The sequence below is a fragment of the Microcebus murinus genome, chromosome 19, assembly GCF_040939455.1.
Source record: "Microcebus murinus isolate Inina chromosome 19, M.murinus_Inina_mat1.0, whole genome shotgun sequence".
Lineage (NCBI taxonomy): Eukaryota > Metazoa > Chordata > Mammalia > Primates > Cheirogaleidae > Microcebus > Microcebus murinus.
In genome coordinates, this window is record NC_134122.1 from 20,777,748 (window position 1) to 20,792,800 (window position 15,053).

General features: G+C 52.9%; 1 protein-coding gene across 4 annotated transcripts; it reads right to left on the bottom strand.

Annotated features, from left to right (window-relative positions):
* Nucleotides 1-99: 99 nt before the first annotated feature.
* SH2B1 (SH2B adaptor protein 1) lies at nucleotides 100-10,330 on the bottom strand. 4 transcript variants are annotated; one of them, XM_012758933.2, is made up of 10 exons: nucleotides 9,942-10,330; nucleotides 6,887-7,914; nucleotides 6,517-6,618; nucleotides 5,433-5,524; nucleotides 5,145-5,320; nucleotides 2,347-2,550; nucleotides 1,929-2,140; nucleotides 1,575-1,799; nucleotides 1,074-1,173; nucleotides 100-881 (listed from the first exon to the last, which is right to left on the bottom strand). In XM_012758933.2, coding segments are annotated over exons 2-10 (2,052 nt in total). In that variant the 5' UTR covers nucleotides 7,826-7,914; nucleotides 9,942-10,330; the 3' UTR covers nucleotides 100-879. The 4 variants fall into 4 exon arrangements, with proteins under 4 accessions (XP_012614387.1, XP_012614388.1, XP_012614380.1 ...); XM_012758934.2 differs by having other exon boundaries at nucleotides 1,628-1,799; nucleotides 9,942-10,326; XM_012758926.2 differs by lacking the exon at nucleotides 1,074-1,173 and having other exon boundaries at nucleotides 1,628-1,799; nucleotides 9,942-10,324.
* Between the last annotated feature and the right edge of the window lie 4,723 nt (nucleotides 10,331-15,053).

Here is a 15,053-nt window from a genome sequence, read left to right on the forward strand (position 1 = left end):
AGGACTCAGGCCTGGGTCAGCTCTGGAGCTCACAGCACTGTGCTGCCTTCCCAACCCGCCTGTCCCAGTCCCTGCTGCAAACACTGGCCACAGCCATCATGATGGAACTGAGATAAACCCTTTTATTTATTTATGCTTCTCCATTTTGTTTAAAACAACAACAACAACAATCTTAATATCACGGACAGCCCTTCCTCCCTCACCCTTCCTTGGGCTGAGGGGTGGTTCATGGGGAAATGGCCCCCAGGGGTGGGGCTGACCACAAGAGCCCCTCAGGGAGGTAATGGAGCCCAAATCCTCTGCCCAGGGGAAGGGGCGCCTGTAGTGTATGAACTGGGGGGTCAACAGGGCTCTTGAACCTCTGCTTGTACCAACATATATGCCCTTGGCCAATGAGGTCAGGAAGCATGTGGGAGGGGTTTCTATCTCTATGTCCCTACCCAGCCCAGTCTCAGGAACCAAGGGCTGGGGAACAAAGAGTGGAGAAAGGGTGGGTAGGGCGTCTCACACAAAGGAGTACTGGTTATTAATGGCTCTGGGGTGGCCCCCTTCTTCTCCATCGCCCCCTCGTGGTAACTGCTGGAGCTGCACCATCAGGCTCACCCCAGAGTTCCCAACAGATCCAGCGCCTCCCTGGGCCTCCGTGCAAGGTGCTACGGCCTCTTCCAATTCAACCACGGGGACCAGCTCAGCCACGGGGACCAGCTCTTCCTGGACCCCTCCACCGCCCGCTTTCTCTTTCTCTTGCCTCTCTTTGGCTGCTGCGGCTGTTGCTGCCGCCACTTCTGGCGCCCCCGACGCCTCTTCTGTCCCAGGATGTGGGGCATCTGTCCATGAAGGGGGATCAGGGGGCTGGGGTGGATCATGGGAGGTGTTCGATTCTGGATAGGAATGGTAAGAAGACAAACTGATTGTGGAGGGAGGCAAGCTCTTGTGGCAGCCTCCCCTTCGCTGGTCCCCCCAGGAGCCATGTGCTATCTCCCCCACATCCCATCTCCTGAGCGACCCCACCCCAACCCCCCGGTCCATGGAAGATGGATCATGGGCGGTGGTGAGAGGAGGACCACACTTACACACAGTCACTCGCTCCGAAGGGCATGAGGGTGGAGGAGGCATCGGGGTGGCATCCATCTCCCTCGCACACCCCTGCATGGCTCCCGGCCTGCTCCCGGCCTGGGGGGAGGGGCAACGTGGGGACAGATGGGACGTTGGGACGGGGGAAAGGGAGAGAGCAGACAGGGGCATCAGACACCAAGGGAGCAGGGAGGGGGAGCAGACCGAGCGTCCCCAAGGAGGGCAGGCCCAAGGCCAGGCTGTCCCAAAGGGCAAAGACAAGGCCGGGGAGGATGGATCCAGGAGACAGACAGACGATGGAACAGAGGGGTCCGATGGAATGGGGATGCACCAGCCCTCCTCAGCTGCCTCCCGCTCCAGCAAGGAGCCCTCTGCCTTCCTACATCCTATCAGCGTAGTTCTTTCCCTCCCAAACCCCTTGGGAGGAGCCTTCCCTACCCTGTTCTCCCACGCAAACCTCTCCTCACAGCCCCCCCGCCCCATCTTGCTGGCGCACACACCTCACTTCTTGGGTGCGCGGGCACCTCCTCCCCTGCAGACCTGCTCTGCTCACCCTGCTGTCGCTGGGAGGACGGGACATAGCTGACAAGGACAACATCACTGGAGCCTCCAGACTCCAGAGGGATGGGGTGCACCCGGAAATGCTCGAGCATATCAAAAATGGACTGGAACCACAGGTGCTGGACCCGGCACTGACCCTCCTCATTCAGGGACAAACGCAGGTGCTGAGGGCAGGATAAGCACAGTTAGGCAGGAGCCTCAGCTCCCGCCAGTTACATGACCCTCCACCCCTGGACGGCACCCCCCATCCACCCACACACCCTGCACACACAGCCTGTTCCTCAGTCACTCACCTTGGCCTTGCCCTGGAAGTTGAAAGTGAGGACATATTCACCCCGCCTCGTCTCGCTCTGCCGCACCAGGAAGACACCATGGGAGCCAGTGCCTCCTGTCAGCACTAACTGGGCAGCCTTGAGTCGAGAGAGCATCCCATGGAACCAAGGATATCCGCAGAGGGGCTGGTCCCCATCACCTCCCTCTGACTCCCCCTGGAACAGGAATGACCCTTCAGGAAGGAGAGAGGGAGGGAAACCAGGGTGTCAGGGAAGCCTCCCCCATCCTGGGAGAAAAGAACCCTGCTATCCTCTCAAGGCGCCTCCTCCCCTCAAGTGGCATCTTCCTCCCCCTGGGTCAGATCCGTAGGATCCCAAGGTAGGCGTTTCAGGAAGGCAGGCACGGGGGCCTGGACACACACACTCACACCTCTGGTACCTGTGGCTGTTTCCGGAGTATCCAGGGGAGGGTAGGGGGCTGAGAGGGGATGAACTGTCCCTGCTGGGGGTCCTTCTTCAATGGGGATGCGGGGAGGCAACTCTGGGGGAAGCAGTTCCATTGAATCAAAATGAGAGGCGGCAATGGAGGCGGAACTGGGGGAGATGGATGCTGAGGGGCGGTCTGAGAGGCCCCCGTATGCCCCTGGAATAAAACGGGGAGGGCAAAGTTGAGAACTCAAGAAGCTCCTCGTGGGCTGGGCATGGTGGCTCACGCCTGTAATCCTAGCACTCTGGGAGGCCGAGGTGGGAGGATCGTTTGGAGCTCAGGAGTTCGAGACCAGCCTGAGCAAGAGTGAGACCCCATCTCTACTAAAAAAAACAGAAAGAAATTAGCCAGACCCCCCTCCCCCCCAAAAAATATATAAAATTAGCTGGGCATGGTGGCGCATGCCTGTAGTCCCAGGTAGCAGGTACTGGGGAGGCTGAGGCAGGAGGATCGCCTGAGCCCAGGAGTTTGAGTTGCTGTGAGCTAGGCTGACGCCACAGCACTCTTGCCTGGGCAACAGAGTGAGACTCTGTCAAAAAAAAAAAGAAAGGAAGGAAGAAAGAAAGGAAGGAAGAGAGAGAGAGAGAGAGAGAGGGGGAGGGAGGGAGGGAGGGAGGGAGGGAGAGAGAGAGAGAGAGAGAGAGAGAGACAGAGAGAGAGAGAGAGAGACAGAGAGAGAGAGAGAGAGACAGAGACAGAGAGACAGAGAAAAGAAGCTTGTCTTGCACAGGGCTGGTCTCCTAGATCCTCCAGCATTGACCCCATGTGCACTGGCAAAGTGAGTGGGCCAAACAACAACAGCTCTGCAGGTGGTGACCCCTGCTGGGCTTTCACCAATTGTTCCTAACTTGATGCTTCTTGCACTGCTGAGTTATTGCAGGGAGGTCCTCCAATCCAAATGCCTCTATCTTTTCTGAATCAACAGCTGAAAAACTGTTGCAGAGGTGGGAGGTAGAATGCCTCAAATATTTTGACATTAAAAAGGAATCTTTTGTGGACTATAGGACAAAACCCCCAACTCTAAGATCCTCCTTCTATTAATCACCCCAACCTATACCAATTCCATCTTTAACTTTTCTTTTTTTGGTAGAGATGGGGTCTCACTATGTTGCCCAGTCTGGTCTTGGACTCCTGGCCTCAAGCCACCCTCCTGCTTTGGCCTCCTAAAGTTCTGGGATTATAGGCGTGAGCCTCTGTGACCAGCCCCCCCTCCCTTTTTTTTTCTTTTTGAGACAGAGTTTCGCTTTGTTGCCCAGCCTAGAGTGAGTGCCATGGCGTCAGCCTAGCTCACAGCAACCTCAAGCTCCTGGGCTCAAGCAATCCTCCTGCCTCAGCCTCCCGAGTAGCTGGGACTACAGGCATGCACCACCATGCCCGGCTAATTTTTTCTATATATATTAGTTGGCCAATTAATTTATTTCTATTTATAGTAGAGATGGGTCTTGCTCTTGCTCAGGCTGGTTTCAAACTCCTGACCTCAAGCAATCCTCCCACCTCGGCCTCCCAGAGTGCTAGGATTACAGGCGTGAGCCAGCACGCCCGGCCCAGCCTCTTGATCTTTACCTTAACTTGTATTCATGTATCCTTCACTTCAGCCCAATCATCCTGTCCCATTTTTCCAGATATCCTGGGCCCTCCCACCTCAGGTCTCTGTCCTCATCATTTGCCTCCTTCAAGTCATGTTCATTCTCTCACCTCTTCCACCTTCCCCTGTTCTCTTCCTCCTCTCAGCTCTCAACATGCCTCCTGTTTGTGCTGCTCAAGGGACACTAAGCATAGACTCTCCACCTTGGGGACCTGCTTTTCATAGGGAGTGATGTCTTGTCAATCCAGTTAGACCGTGAGCTCATGGAGGGAAAGGAGATCATCTCAGGCATCTCTGAGCCCCCCATCCTGCCCCAGAGACTAGCACAGGGCCAGGGAAGTACTAGGCCTTCCTTCCTGGGTGTCTGGGGAGCAGCGGGCCTGGGCCAACACGAATGTCATACGTAGTGGGTGCACAGAAGACAGGTGTATGTGGAGAGCAGTGACTCAGGAATCAGGCTGGCATAGCCCCTATCTTTGTCAATGACTCTCAGGTGACCCCAGAAAAGCCCTTTCCTCTCCCTGATCTTAGCTGCCTGAGAGCTGATAACTCGTAAGGTCCATTCTGGCTCTAAGATTCTACGGTTCATTTGTTCGTTCACTGAATACAGCCTGTGTGCCAGGCACTCTGCAGCTGAAACTCAGAATGGAGGGTCAGGAGAAAAGGGTATAGTGGAAGCCGAATCTGGAAAGGTGAGTTGGGCCCAGATACTGTATGTCTTTATGCATATCAGTGTGGGTAAGGTATGTGTATTTGGTCAGACCAAAAAGTAGAGTCAAAACAAAATTCAGTGCCATCAACATACATACAGAGACACAGACTTAAGAGCAAAACAAAGATTTCTACAAAGTGTTCTGGCAGCTTGGAGAAGAGAACTGTCATCTCCAGCCAGAGTGGTGGCCTGCAGGAGACTTATGATAAAAGTGACACAGCTGGATGTAGAAGACTGAAATGGAGTTTGCTTGGGGCCTGTGTGTAGTGGGGATGGTGACAGTTCTAAGTGGCAAACTTAGAACCGTGTGGCTTGAGAGTGCCTAGCATGTTCAGAGACAAAAGACGAACATTCAGAGGGGGCAGGGCAGCTGGGGGAAGGGATGGGACACCAAAGCCTAGAGAAGAGTGACAGCAGGGGCTCACATGGCAACTTCTGAGGCTCCATCCTTACCCTGCGACAGGCGGTCGTTGCTCTCGCTCGGTCCCAGCAGCATATCCTGGCTGGGCAGACTTTCTGAGTGATTCAGGCAGGATAGCTCCAGGCTGTCCGTGTTCTCCCTTGTAATGAATGAGGTCCCAGGGGCAAGAGGGAGAGTCATGGGGCGGGGACTGGTAGCAGGGCAGGGTCTGCAGAGACAGGGAAAATGGTGCTGGGAGGAAATTCTTCAGGTGAGAGGCACAAGGCTGCTCCCCACCCCCACCCCCAGGTCCTCTCAGTAACAGAAGTCAGGCTCCTCACCCTGGGCTCAGGCACTCTTGGATGTCGGACACCCAGGCCTTCACATGTTGAGCATCAGCTGTCTCTAGGATATACTCTGAGGGGCCTTCCACCTATGGACACAAGAGGAGGGCCTCACCCAGCACAGGGTCAGGGAGGAGGCCCCCAAGCCATGTCCACATCCTGAGTCCTTAATCCACCCATAATGAGTACAAGACATGTAAGCTATCTAAAAGGAAAACACGGGCTGGGCACAGTGGCTCACGCCTGTAATCCTAGCACTTTGGGAGGCTGACATGGAAGGATGATCACTTGAGGCCAGGAGTTCCAAACCAGCCTGAGCAACAGAGCAAGACCCCATCTCTACACAAACAGAAAAATTAGGCAGGCATGGTACATGTGCCTGTAGTCCCAGCTTCTTAGAAGGCTAAGGCAGGAGGATCACTTAAGCCCAGTAGTTGACAGGTTGCAGTGAGCTATGATGATGCCACTGCACTCTAGCCTGGGCGACAGAGCAAGATCCTGACTCAAAAAAAAAAAAAAAAAAAGCATTTAAACTCTTTCGGAGCAGAACTTTTTTTTTTTTTTGAGACAGAGTCTAGCTTTCTTGCCTAGGCTAGAGTGAGTGCCATGGCGTCAGCCTAGCTCACAGCAACCTCAAACTCCTGGCCTCAAGCCATCCTCCTGCCTCAGCCTCCCAAGTAGCTGGGACTACAGGCACAAGCCACCATGCCCGGCTGATTTTTATATATATATATATATTAGTTGGCCAATTAATTTCTTTCTATTTTTATGGTAGAGACGGGGTCTCGCTCAGGCTGGTTTTGAACTCCTGACCTTGAGCAATCCACCCGCCTCGGCCTCCCAGAGTGCTAGGATTACAGGCGTGAGCCACCGCGCCCGGCCTCAGAACATTGTTTTTGAGAACAGGAACATCTCCTTCTCTTCTCCATCATCTTCCCAAAAAGCCACAGCCCCAGGCACACACTCTCAAGGCACTGGACATGTACATACCCCACCCTGCTAATGTCACTTGCTTAAATGTACTGAGAGCTTTCTCCCCAACACAAGTACTCCCAGGGGTTGGGGACCTCGGAGCTCCTACCTTAACCACAAATGTGTTCTCCCGGTCAGGCATCTCCAGGGCTGTGGTCGTCCGGACATCTGTGATCGTAGAGCAGGGAATGCTGAGTCGGGGCCGAGATGCCTAGGTTGGGAGGGAGAACAAATCCAGGTTTTTGGTGTATAGGAACCATCTTTCCCTCCGCCTCCTAGGGGAGTTAGAGGTAAGAACACTGCTTTCTCCATCCTGCCCACAGCTACTAACACAGAGCCAGGAGCTAGCTTTAAAAACAAACAGTAAGCAAAGCTCTGTAGATGGGCTGCTAAACCCCACAGCTTACGTGCAGGGCTGAGTTACCACCCCGGCTGCTCTATCACTCGCTCCCAGTCACCCACCCTCCTTGGGTGCTCACCTTGGGTGGTACAAAGAACTCCAGGCGACTTCCTCCTCCTCCTTCTCCTTCACTTCGAAGCAGTAAGCGACACTTCTGCCACTGAGGTTGCCCTCCTCCCCCTGAGGTAGGTCCAGGTGCCCCACCTCCCCGGCCCACGCCAGCTGGCTCAGGGGCTGCCTCTTCAGCCCCCATGAAACTCAGCAGCTCTTCCCTCTGCACCGTCCCCACTGCGTCCTTCAAGGTCCCCCCTCCCCGACTGAGTCTCAGCCTCTCAAAACGGTGAGTCCATCTTTCCCCAGGGGATGTTCCATCACTTGCCAGTCCCCTACCAATGGTCCCAGCCCCACCAGAGGAGTTGGAGTTGCTGTTTCCACCTAAGACTGGGGGGCCTGATGAGGTTTCCAGGGGCCCCGCTGGGGAGGGGGGATCAACGGTCCCCCGCCACTGCAGGATGCCACGGACTGAACCTCGGACGGAGCGACCCACTGATCGGAGGGAGAAGCGTTTCTTTAGCTTCGGCTTCGAGGAGGTCGTAGAAGAGGAAGAGACTGAGGAAGGGAGGGGGCCAGCCAGGTCCTCAGATGATCGAGAAGGGCCCAGCACAGCCAGGGGCCCACCCACCCTGCAGCTCTCAAGGGACAGGTCATGTGGCGAGATCTCCACACCAGGACTCAGGGGAGCCAGGATGGGTGGTGAGAGGGAGCCAGAGGCCCGGGCCACCTCTGCTTCGAAGTGCTGCAGGAAGAGCTCAGCGAAACGGCGGGAGAAGGCAGCCTCAGCCCCAGGTCCCGCATATTGGGGGTGGGAGGCCAGGTAGAGGCGGAAACGGCGGGCAAAATCCAGGGCAGCAGCCCGGGCATGGGACTCACAGAACTCCCGCCAACTAGGGGGAGGAGGTGGTGGCAGGGGGGGAGGGGAGGGGGAGGCCCCATCCTCCGGGGAAGGGGCACCATTCATGATGGTCCCCAGGAGGTGGAGAGGGGGAGCCTGTGGGGAGGGGCAGCAAAGAGGGAAGCGGCCAGAAGACACGGGCTGAGCGGCAGCAGCTGCAGGAGAGAGAGGCACATACACCTGGTCACTGCTGAGGTGGGACTAGTGGAGAGTCCCACCCCAAGCCAGAGACTCCCTAGGCCAGTTCGGACTCCTCATAGAGCAATGGGGAAGAGAACCAAACCGCCTTTCCCTCTCCCAGGTCCTTGCACCCCACAAGCCCCACTCAACTGGTGCTCCAATGTCTAGCCTGCCCACACCCTGCTGCCTTCCCGGCCACTTCCCCTGGCTTCAGATCCACAACTGACAGATGACTGTGGAGCACCTTCCTCCCCCTCACCAAAACACCCCCCACAACTTTTCCAGATCACCTCTTTCTTTATGATGGATCCTCCAATATTCATTACATACTTCCCATGTGACATTCTAGAGGATTCCACGTGGTTATCTTACCTTTACCTGTAAGAGGTTTTAATAGCCTAACAGATGAGGAAACTGAAGCTCAGAAAAGTTTCAGAACTCCAGGTCTACTGTTTTTCCCACTGCATTGTCCTTGTCCCCAGGGAGTGCCTTACCGCTCCAGCTCTCATGGGGCCAGAGAAGAGCTGGGACTACAGAGCTTAGAGACCCTGCCTCATGCACCTTATGGTCCAGCTTTTTGGAGGGAGGTCATCCATTAAGGAGGACGGATGGATGATGGATTGAAATAGCAATTGTTTTGAAAGCTCACCCTGGAGTCCAGCACCCAATCACTGTGTGAAGGAGACTTGGAATAGCTACAGCCCAGCCCACTTCTTCGGTGCCCCTTCAGCCTGGGGCCCAGACGCTGCAGCACCAGAGGAGAGACTGGGTTGGGTCAGGGCAAGTCTCTGCTGGCCAAAATATCACAAGGGGCTGGGGCCCTAGGATTTTTCACCTCCCTCTTCTCTCACTGGGGAGTGTGCTCTAAAGGCTGGTTAGCCTGCTGCTTAAAGGCCATGGGTTCTGATGTCAGACTTAGGCTGAAACTTCAGCTCAGCCACCTATTAGCTGTGTGATCTTGACAAATTACACGTCCTCTCTGAGCTTCAGTTTTCGTTATCTGTAAAACAGAGTTAATGATCCCCACCTGCTAGAACTGTTGGGAGAATTAAGTGGAATATGTCAGTTCTTGACACAAAGTAAGCACACAATAAATGACTGCCATTGTTACCATCTTCATGGAGGAGAAGAGTATCACGACTCTAATAGTCTAAAAGAGAAATTAAAGAAAGGAAGACCCTTACCAAGGCCTTACAACTAGAAAGTGGCAGAGCTGGGCGTGGAATTTACAAACGATGGCTCTTTTGTTAGTGCTCCTCCAAGCTGTACTGTAAGGTAACTGGGGCCAGGGCAGCTCAGAAAAGTCTCCCTGAACCCTCCGCAACCTCAGACTCCTACTCAAACCCACAGCCAGGCTGAAAGTCAGCGACCCCTCCTCTATCACCTTGGCCTAAGCCCTACACACTCAGACGGCCCCAAACATAGGGATAACTCCAAACCAACGAGAAGCAGCCAGGAGACGCAGGAGTCATGGAGCACGGGGGAACCGAGCCAAGAGGTGTAGACACAGCACAGACCAATCTCCAGCCAGAGGCCACCTCAGCTCACACAGGCCCACCCAGCCCTCTGCACCACAGGCAACCCAGCCCCCTTCAGGTCCGCTGACCCTGAGGCTCCTGAGCTGGTGACTCAGTTTCTCTTCTGCCAAGCAGGACTCAGACACATTTTCCCGATGCACCTGCCTCTTGGCTCAGTTCTGCTATTTCCCGAAGGGCGGGTGGTGGAGAGTGCAGGCTCCGCTCCTGGCTTGGTTGGACCCTCCGGGCCCGGTGGTCAATCCACTCCGACCCGACCCTACTCCCTGGACACTCTGCACCCGCCCATTCCCCGGGGACACAGCCTCCTCAGGACCTGTCCTGACTGCTGCACTGTGCGGGGCCGAGCGCCCCGCTGCCCGGCCCTCCACGCCCACTCCCACCCAGGGCTCGTTCTCAGGCGCCGGGGCCGGGACGCGGAGAGGAAAGAGGCACTTGAAGAGGGGGGGTTCCGGTTCCGGTCCCACCTGCATCTCGGTCCCCGCGGTTAGCTCCGGCGGCGGCGGCAGCTCCCGCTCCCTGCGCACCCCCACCCCCTCCGTGACGAGCGCCCAGCCCGGTTTTGCGCAGGCGCCAGGACCCCTTTTCCTGTCGCGGAAGGAAGCGACCATAGAGAAGAGCGGTGAAGGGAAGGGTACCCTCATACTTACTTCCGCCATCCTCCTAGTCCGCGCAGACCCTTAAGATCTATAGGTGTGAATCTCGTAGGGCTTCAGGGGCTTCTCCCGTTGCGCCTAAAAGGGACCGCAGAGACAGCTGTGGGAAGGGGTGGGATTGCACCAGAACGTCCTTCCGGAGGACATTCGGGACAAAGGAGATATGTTAACCATAGAGAGGGCACTTTAGGCGACAGAGTCCCGAGGCCTTGCTGAAGGCTAGAGTAGCCGCCGAGTACCGGAAACCAGCGAGATGATGAGGCTTTTTGAAGGGCCCGCTGCAGCCTAGAGCGCCTGGCTGACCTGGCTGCTGGGGGCACGCGGACACCGCCCCCAAGGATATGGGCGAGGAAAGAAACGGGTGACCTTCGGGAGGCCCCGCGGGGAGGCGGAGCCTGAACTTACGACCTTGGTTTCTCTAAGAGGGGAAATAAGGATAGGGGCGAGAAATAATGAGGTCAGTTTTGGATGTGCTTGTGGGACATCAGGAAGTAGGTGGACATACAACCCAGAGCCCAAGAAAGGCATCAAGGCCAGTTGAAACTGAGAACAATTAAGGTATACAGGTTTGTCGAAATCGTGAGCATATTGAGGTCCTCTATCAATCCTGTCTCTCATTGACCCAGCTCCAGCTGGCCTAAACAATAGGGGATCTATGGCTCAAGTAATTGAAAAGTCCAGAGTGGATCAAACTTCTTTCAGACAGCTGAATACAGGGGCCAAAAGATACGAGGAACCTGTGGTTCACCATCTCTGGTCCTGCTTTAACTATGCATTTCGCTTCACTCTCAGGCAGGGTGTCCTCTCTTAGTGGCAAGTTGGCTTTCTATAGCTCCAAATTTAAGTCCTACTAACCTAGCAACTCTAGAAGGAGAACGCTTCTTTTCTGAGATTCCCAATGAAATTTCCAGAACTGACCAACTGATTGGATTACATGCCCATCCTGGAACCTTACAGAAGCAACTAACCCAAGAAATGGAGATAGATAGATACCCTGACTCTCATAAGAATGTTTGTTCATAGCTGAGACTGCCAGATGGAGTTGGAAAAACTTGTGGAAAGGCCTGGCCCAGCCAATCTCAGCCCCCTAGCTCTAACCAAACTAACATCAGTTCACAGATAGATGGCTTTTGTTCACACCAGCTTTATTTTTATTTATTTATTTTTGAGACAGAGTCTTACTTTGTTGCCCGGGCTAGAGTGAGTGCCATGGCATCAGCCTAGCTCACAGCAACCTCAAACTCCTGGGCTCAAGCAATCCTCCTGCCTCAGCCTCCTGAGTAGCTGGGACTACAGGCATGCGCCACCATGCCTGGTTAATTTTTTCTATATGTTTTTAGTTGGGCAATTAATTTGTTTCTATTTTTAGTAGAGACAGGGGTCTTGCTCTTGCTCAGGCTGGTTTTGAACTCCTGACCTTGAGCGATCCACCTGCCTCAGCCTCCCAGAGTGCTAAGATTACAGGCGTGAGCCACCGCTCCTGGCCCACACCAGCTTTTTTTTTTTTTTTTTTTTTTTTTTTGAGACAGATTCTCGCTTTGTTGTCCAGGCTAGAGTGAGTGCCGTAGAGTCAGCCTAGCTCACAGCAACCTCAAACTCCTGGGCTCAAGAGATCTTACTGCCTCAGCCTCCGGAGTAGCTGGGACTACAGGCATGTGCCACCATGCCCGGCTAATTTTTTTTTATATATATATACCAGTTAGCCAATTAATTTCTTTCTATTTATAGTAGAGACGGGGTCTCGCTCTTGCTCAGGCTGGTTTTGAACTCCCGACCTCGAGCAATCCGCCCGCCTCGGCCTCCCAGAGAGGTAGGATTACAGGCGTGAGCCACCGCGCCCGGCCCCCACACCAGCTTTATTCATACCTCTTCCCAGTTCAGAGGAAGATGTCAATGAAAAGGACCCTATTCCTGTGGTCCACCCCACGCTTGCTCCACATACCGTTACACACCCTTTCTCTGTAGACTGGTCCATCATTGTCTAGGAGAGAGACACACAGCTGACGGTTACAGAAAGGCAAGAGGCTAGTGATGATGAGTTGGGTTTGGAAGTGTTATGTCTAAGCTGTCCAATAAAATCTTCTGGATGACCAAAATGTTCTACATCACACTGGCACTGTGCAATATTGTAGCCATCAGCCACATGTGGCTATTAAGTACTTGGAATGTGGCTAGTGTGACTAAAGAACTGAAGTTTCAATTTTAGTTAATTAAAACAGGTGTGGCATGGTGGCTGCCATCTGTAATCCCAGTACTTTGGGAGGCCAAAGTGGGAGGATCACTTGAGCCCAGAACTTTGAGACCAGCCTGGGTAACAGTGAGACCCCATCTGTAGAAAAAATTTAAAACAAAATAGTGGCATATATCTGTAATCCTAGCTATTTGGGAGCCTGAGGCAGGAGGATCTCTTGAGCCCAGGAGTTTGAGGCTGCAGTGAGTTATGATTGTGCCACTGCAGTCCATCCTTGGTGACAGAGCAAGAGCCTGTCTCTAAAATTAAATAAATTAAAATTAAAACAGCCACAGGTGGCTAGTGGCTACTAGACAGTGCAGAAAGTATCTCTATCCTTGGACAACTAGGTGGAGCTGTCCAGCAGAGATGAATTTATAGCCAGAGCTGCGCAAAGCAGTTTGGTGGTGATCAGACATGAGAAGGAGTTGAAGCCATGGACATCAATGAGATTGTCCAGGCCACATATATAGAAAAGAGAAGAGGGCCTAGGGCCTAGTCTGGAGAATAATCAACATTTAACAGGTAGGCAGGCAGGGTGAAGTGGCTCACGCCTGTAATCCTAGCACTCTGGGAGGCCGAGGTGAGCGAGAGCGGATTGCTCAAGGTCAGGAGTTCAAGACCAGCCTGAGCAAGAGCAAGACTCTGTCTCTACTAAAAATAGAAAGAAATTAATTGGCCAACTAAAAATATATATAAAAAATTAGCCAGGCATGGTGGCACATGCCTGTAGTCTCAGCTACTCAGGAGGCTGAGGCAGGAGGATTGCTTGAGCCCAGGAGTTTGAGGTTGCTGTGAGCTAAGCTGTCACCATGGCACTCTAGCCCGGGCAACAGAGTAAGACTCCGTCTCAAAAAAAAAAAAAAAAAGGAAAAGAAAGAAAAAAATGGGTAGGCAAAGAAAGAGAAGTAGAAAGTGCTGAGATAATGTCTTGGGTGAGGTTTTCCAGAAACACCTTAAGATGAGGATTTGTGTGCAAATGATTAATTAAGAAAGAGCTCCAGAAGAAACAAATAAAGGAGTGGGAGAAGCAGGAGAAGGAAGGAGGGGAAGCCAATCAAGTGTGTGATATAAGGTGGAGAGTAGTTCTGTTTGATCTCACAGGGGAGCCCTGGATATAAGTATGCCTCAGATTTGTCCAGAAACAAGGGAGCTGGGCTTTTCACCCACAAACATCCCTCAGCTGTTGACCAAAGGGCTACTATGCCCTGTGAGATGTCAGTTCCCAGGTACTTGATAAAAAAAAAAGCCGGCACGGTGGCTCACGCCTGTAATCCTAGCTCTCTGGGAGGCCGAGGCGGGTGGATTGCTCGAGGTCGGGAGTTCGAAACCAGCCTGAGCAAGAGCGAGACCCCCGTCTCTACTATAAATAGAAAGAAACTAATTGGCCAACTAATATATATAGAAAAAATTAGCCAGGCATGGTGGCTCATGCCTGTAGTCCCAGCTACTTGGGAGGCTGAGACAGAAGGATCGCTTGAGCCCAGGAGTTTGAGGTTGCTGTGAGCTAGGCTGACGCTACGGCACTCACTCTAGCCTAGGCAACAAAGCGAGACTCTGTCTCAAAAAAAATAAATAAAAATAAAAAATAAATAAAAAATAAAAAAAGCCCTCCAGTAGCCTGAGGGCATTCCTAACAAAAATAAAAATTTATAATCCTAACTTAAAACCACATACCAAAGACCAGGAAGTGTGGGAGTCTTGGATGTGCATGTGTCGGGAGAAATGGGCAAACAATACACAAATGGTAAAAGGGGATCCTGGGGATCAGGGCTGTGTGCTGCCATTGTCTGCTGCAGAAGACATTGATCCCTCATTAGTATAGTGATGAGAAAATCACATTAAAAAAAGAGAAGACATTGATAATGAAGAGATTGCTGAGCCACCTTGGTGAGAGTAATTAGGGACATGGTGGTAGCAGAAGCCAAATGGTAGTGGTTTGAGGAGTGAATGGAAGGCCAGGTAGGAGAAGGAATGTGACTGAAGGAGAGAGAGAGAGGGTTGTGGTTTGAGAAGGTGGAAAGGTTTGCTTTTTAAATTTTTTTTTTTTTTTTTTGAGACAGAGTCTCACTTTGTTGCCCAGGCTAGAGTGAGTGCCATGGCATCAGCCTAGCTCACAGCAACCTCAAACTCCTGGGCTCAGGGGATCCTCCTGTCTCAGCCTCCCAAGTAGCTGGGACTACAGGCATGTGCCACCATGCCTGGTTAATTTTTTGTATATATATATATATTTTTTTTTTTGAGCAGAGCAGAGCAGCAGTGTTGATATATATATTTTTAGTTGTCCAATTAATTTCTTTCTATTTTTAGTAGAGACGAGGTCTTGCTCAGGCTGGTTTTGAACTCCTGACCTCGAGCAATCCACCTGCCTCGGCCTCCCAGGGTGCTAGGATTAAATTTTTTTTTTTTTTTTTTTTTGAGACAGAGTCTCGCTTTGTTGCACAGGCTAGAGTGAGTGCCGTGGCGTCAGCCTAGCTCACAGCAACCTCAAACTCCTGGGCTCAAGCAATCCTGCTGCCTCAGCCTCCCGAGTAGCTGGGACTACAGGCATGCGCCACCACGCCTGGCTAATTTTATATATATATTAGTTGGCCAATTAATTTCTTTCTATTTATAGTAGAGACGGGATCTTGCTCTTGCTCAGGCTGGTTTCGAACTCCTGACCTCGAGCAATCCGCCCGCCTCAGCCTCCC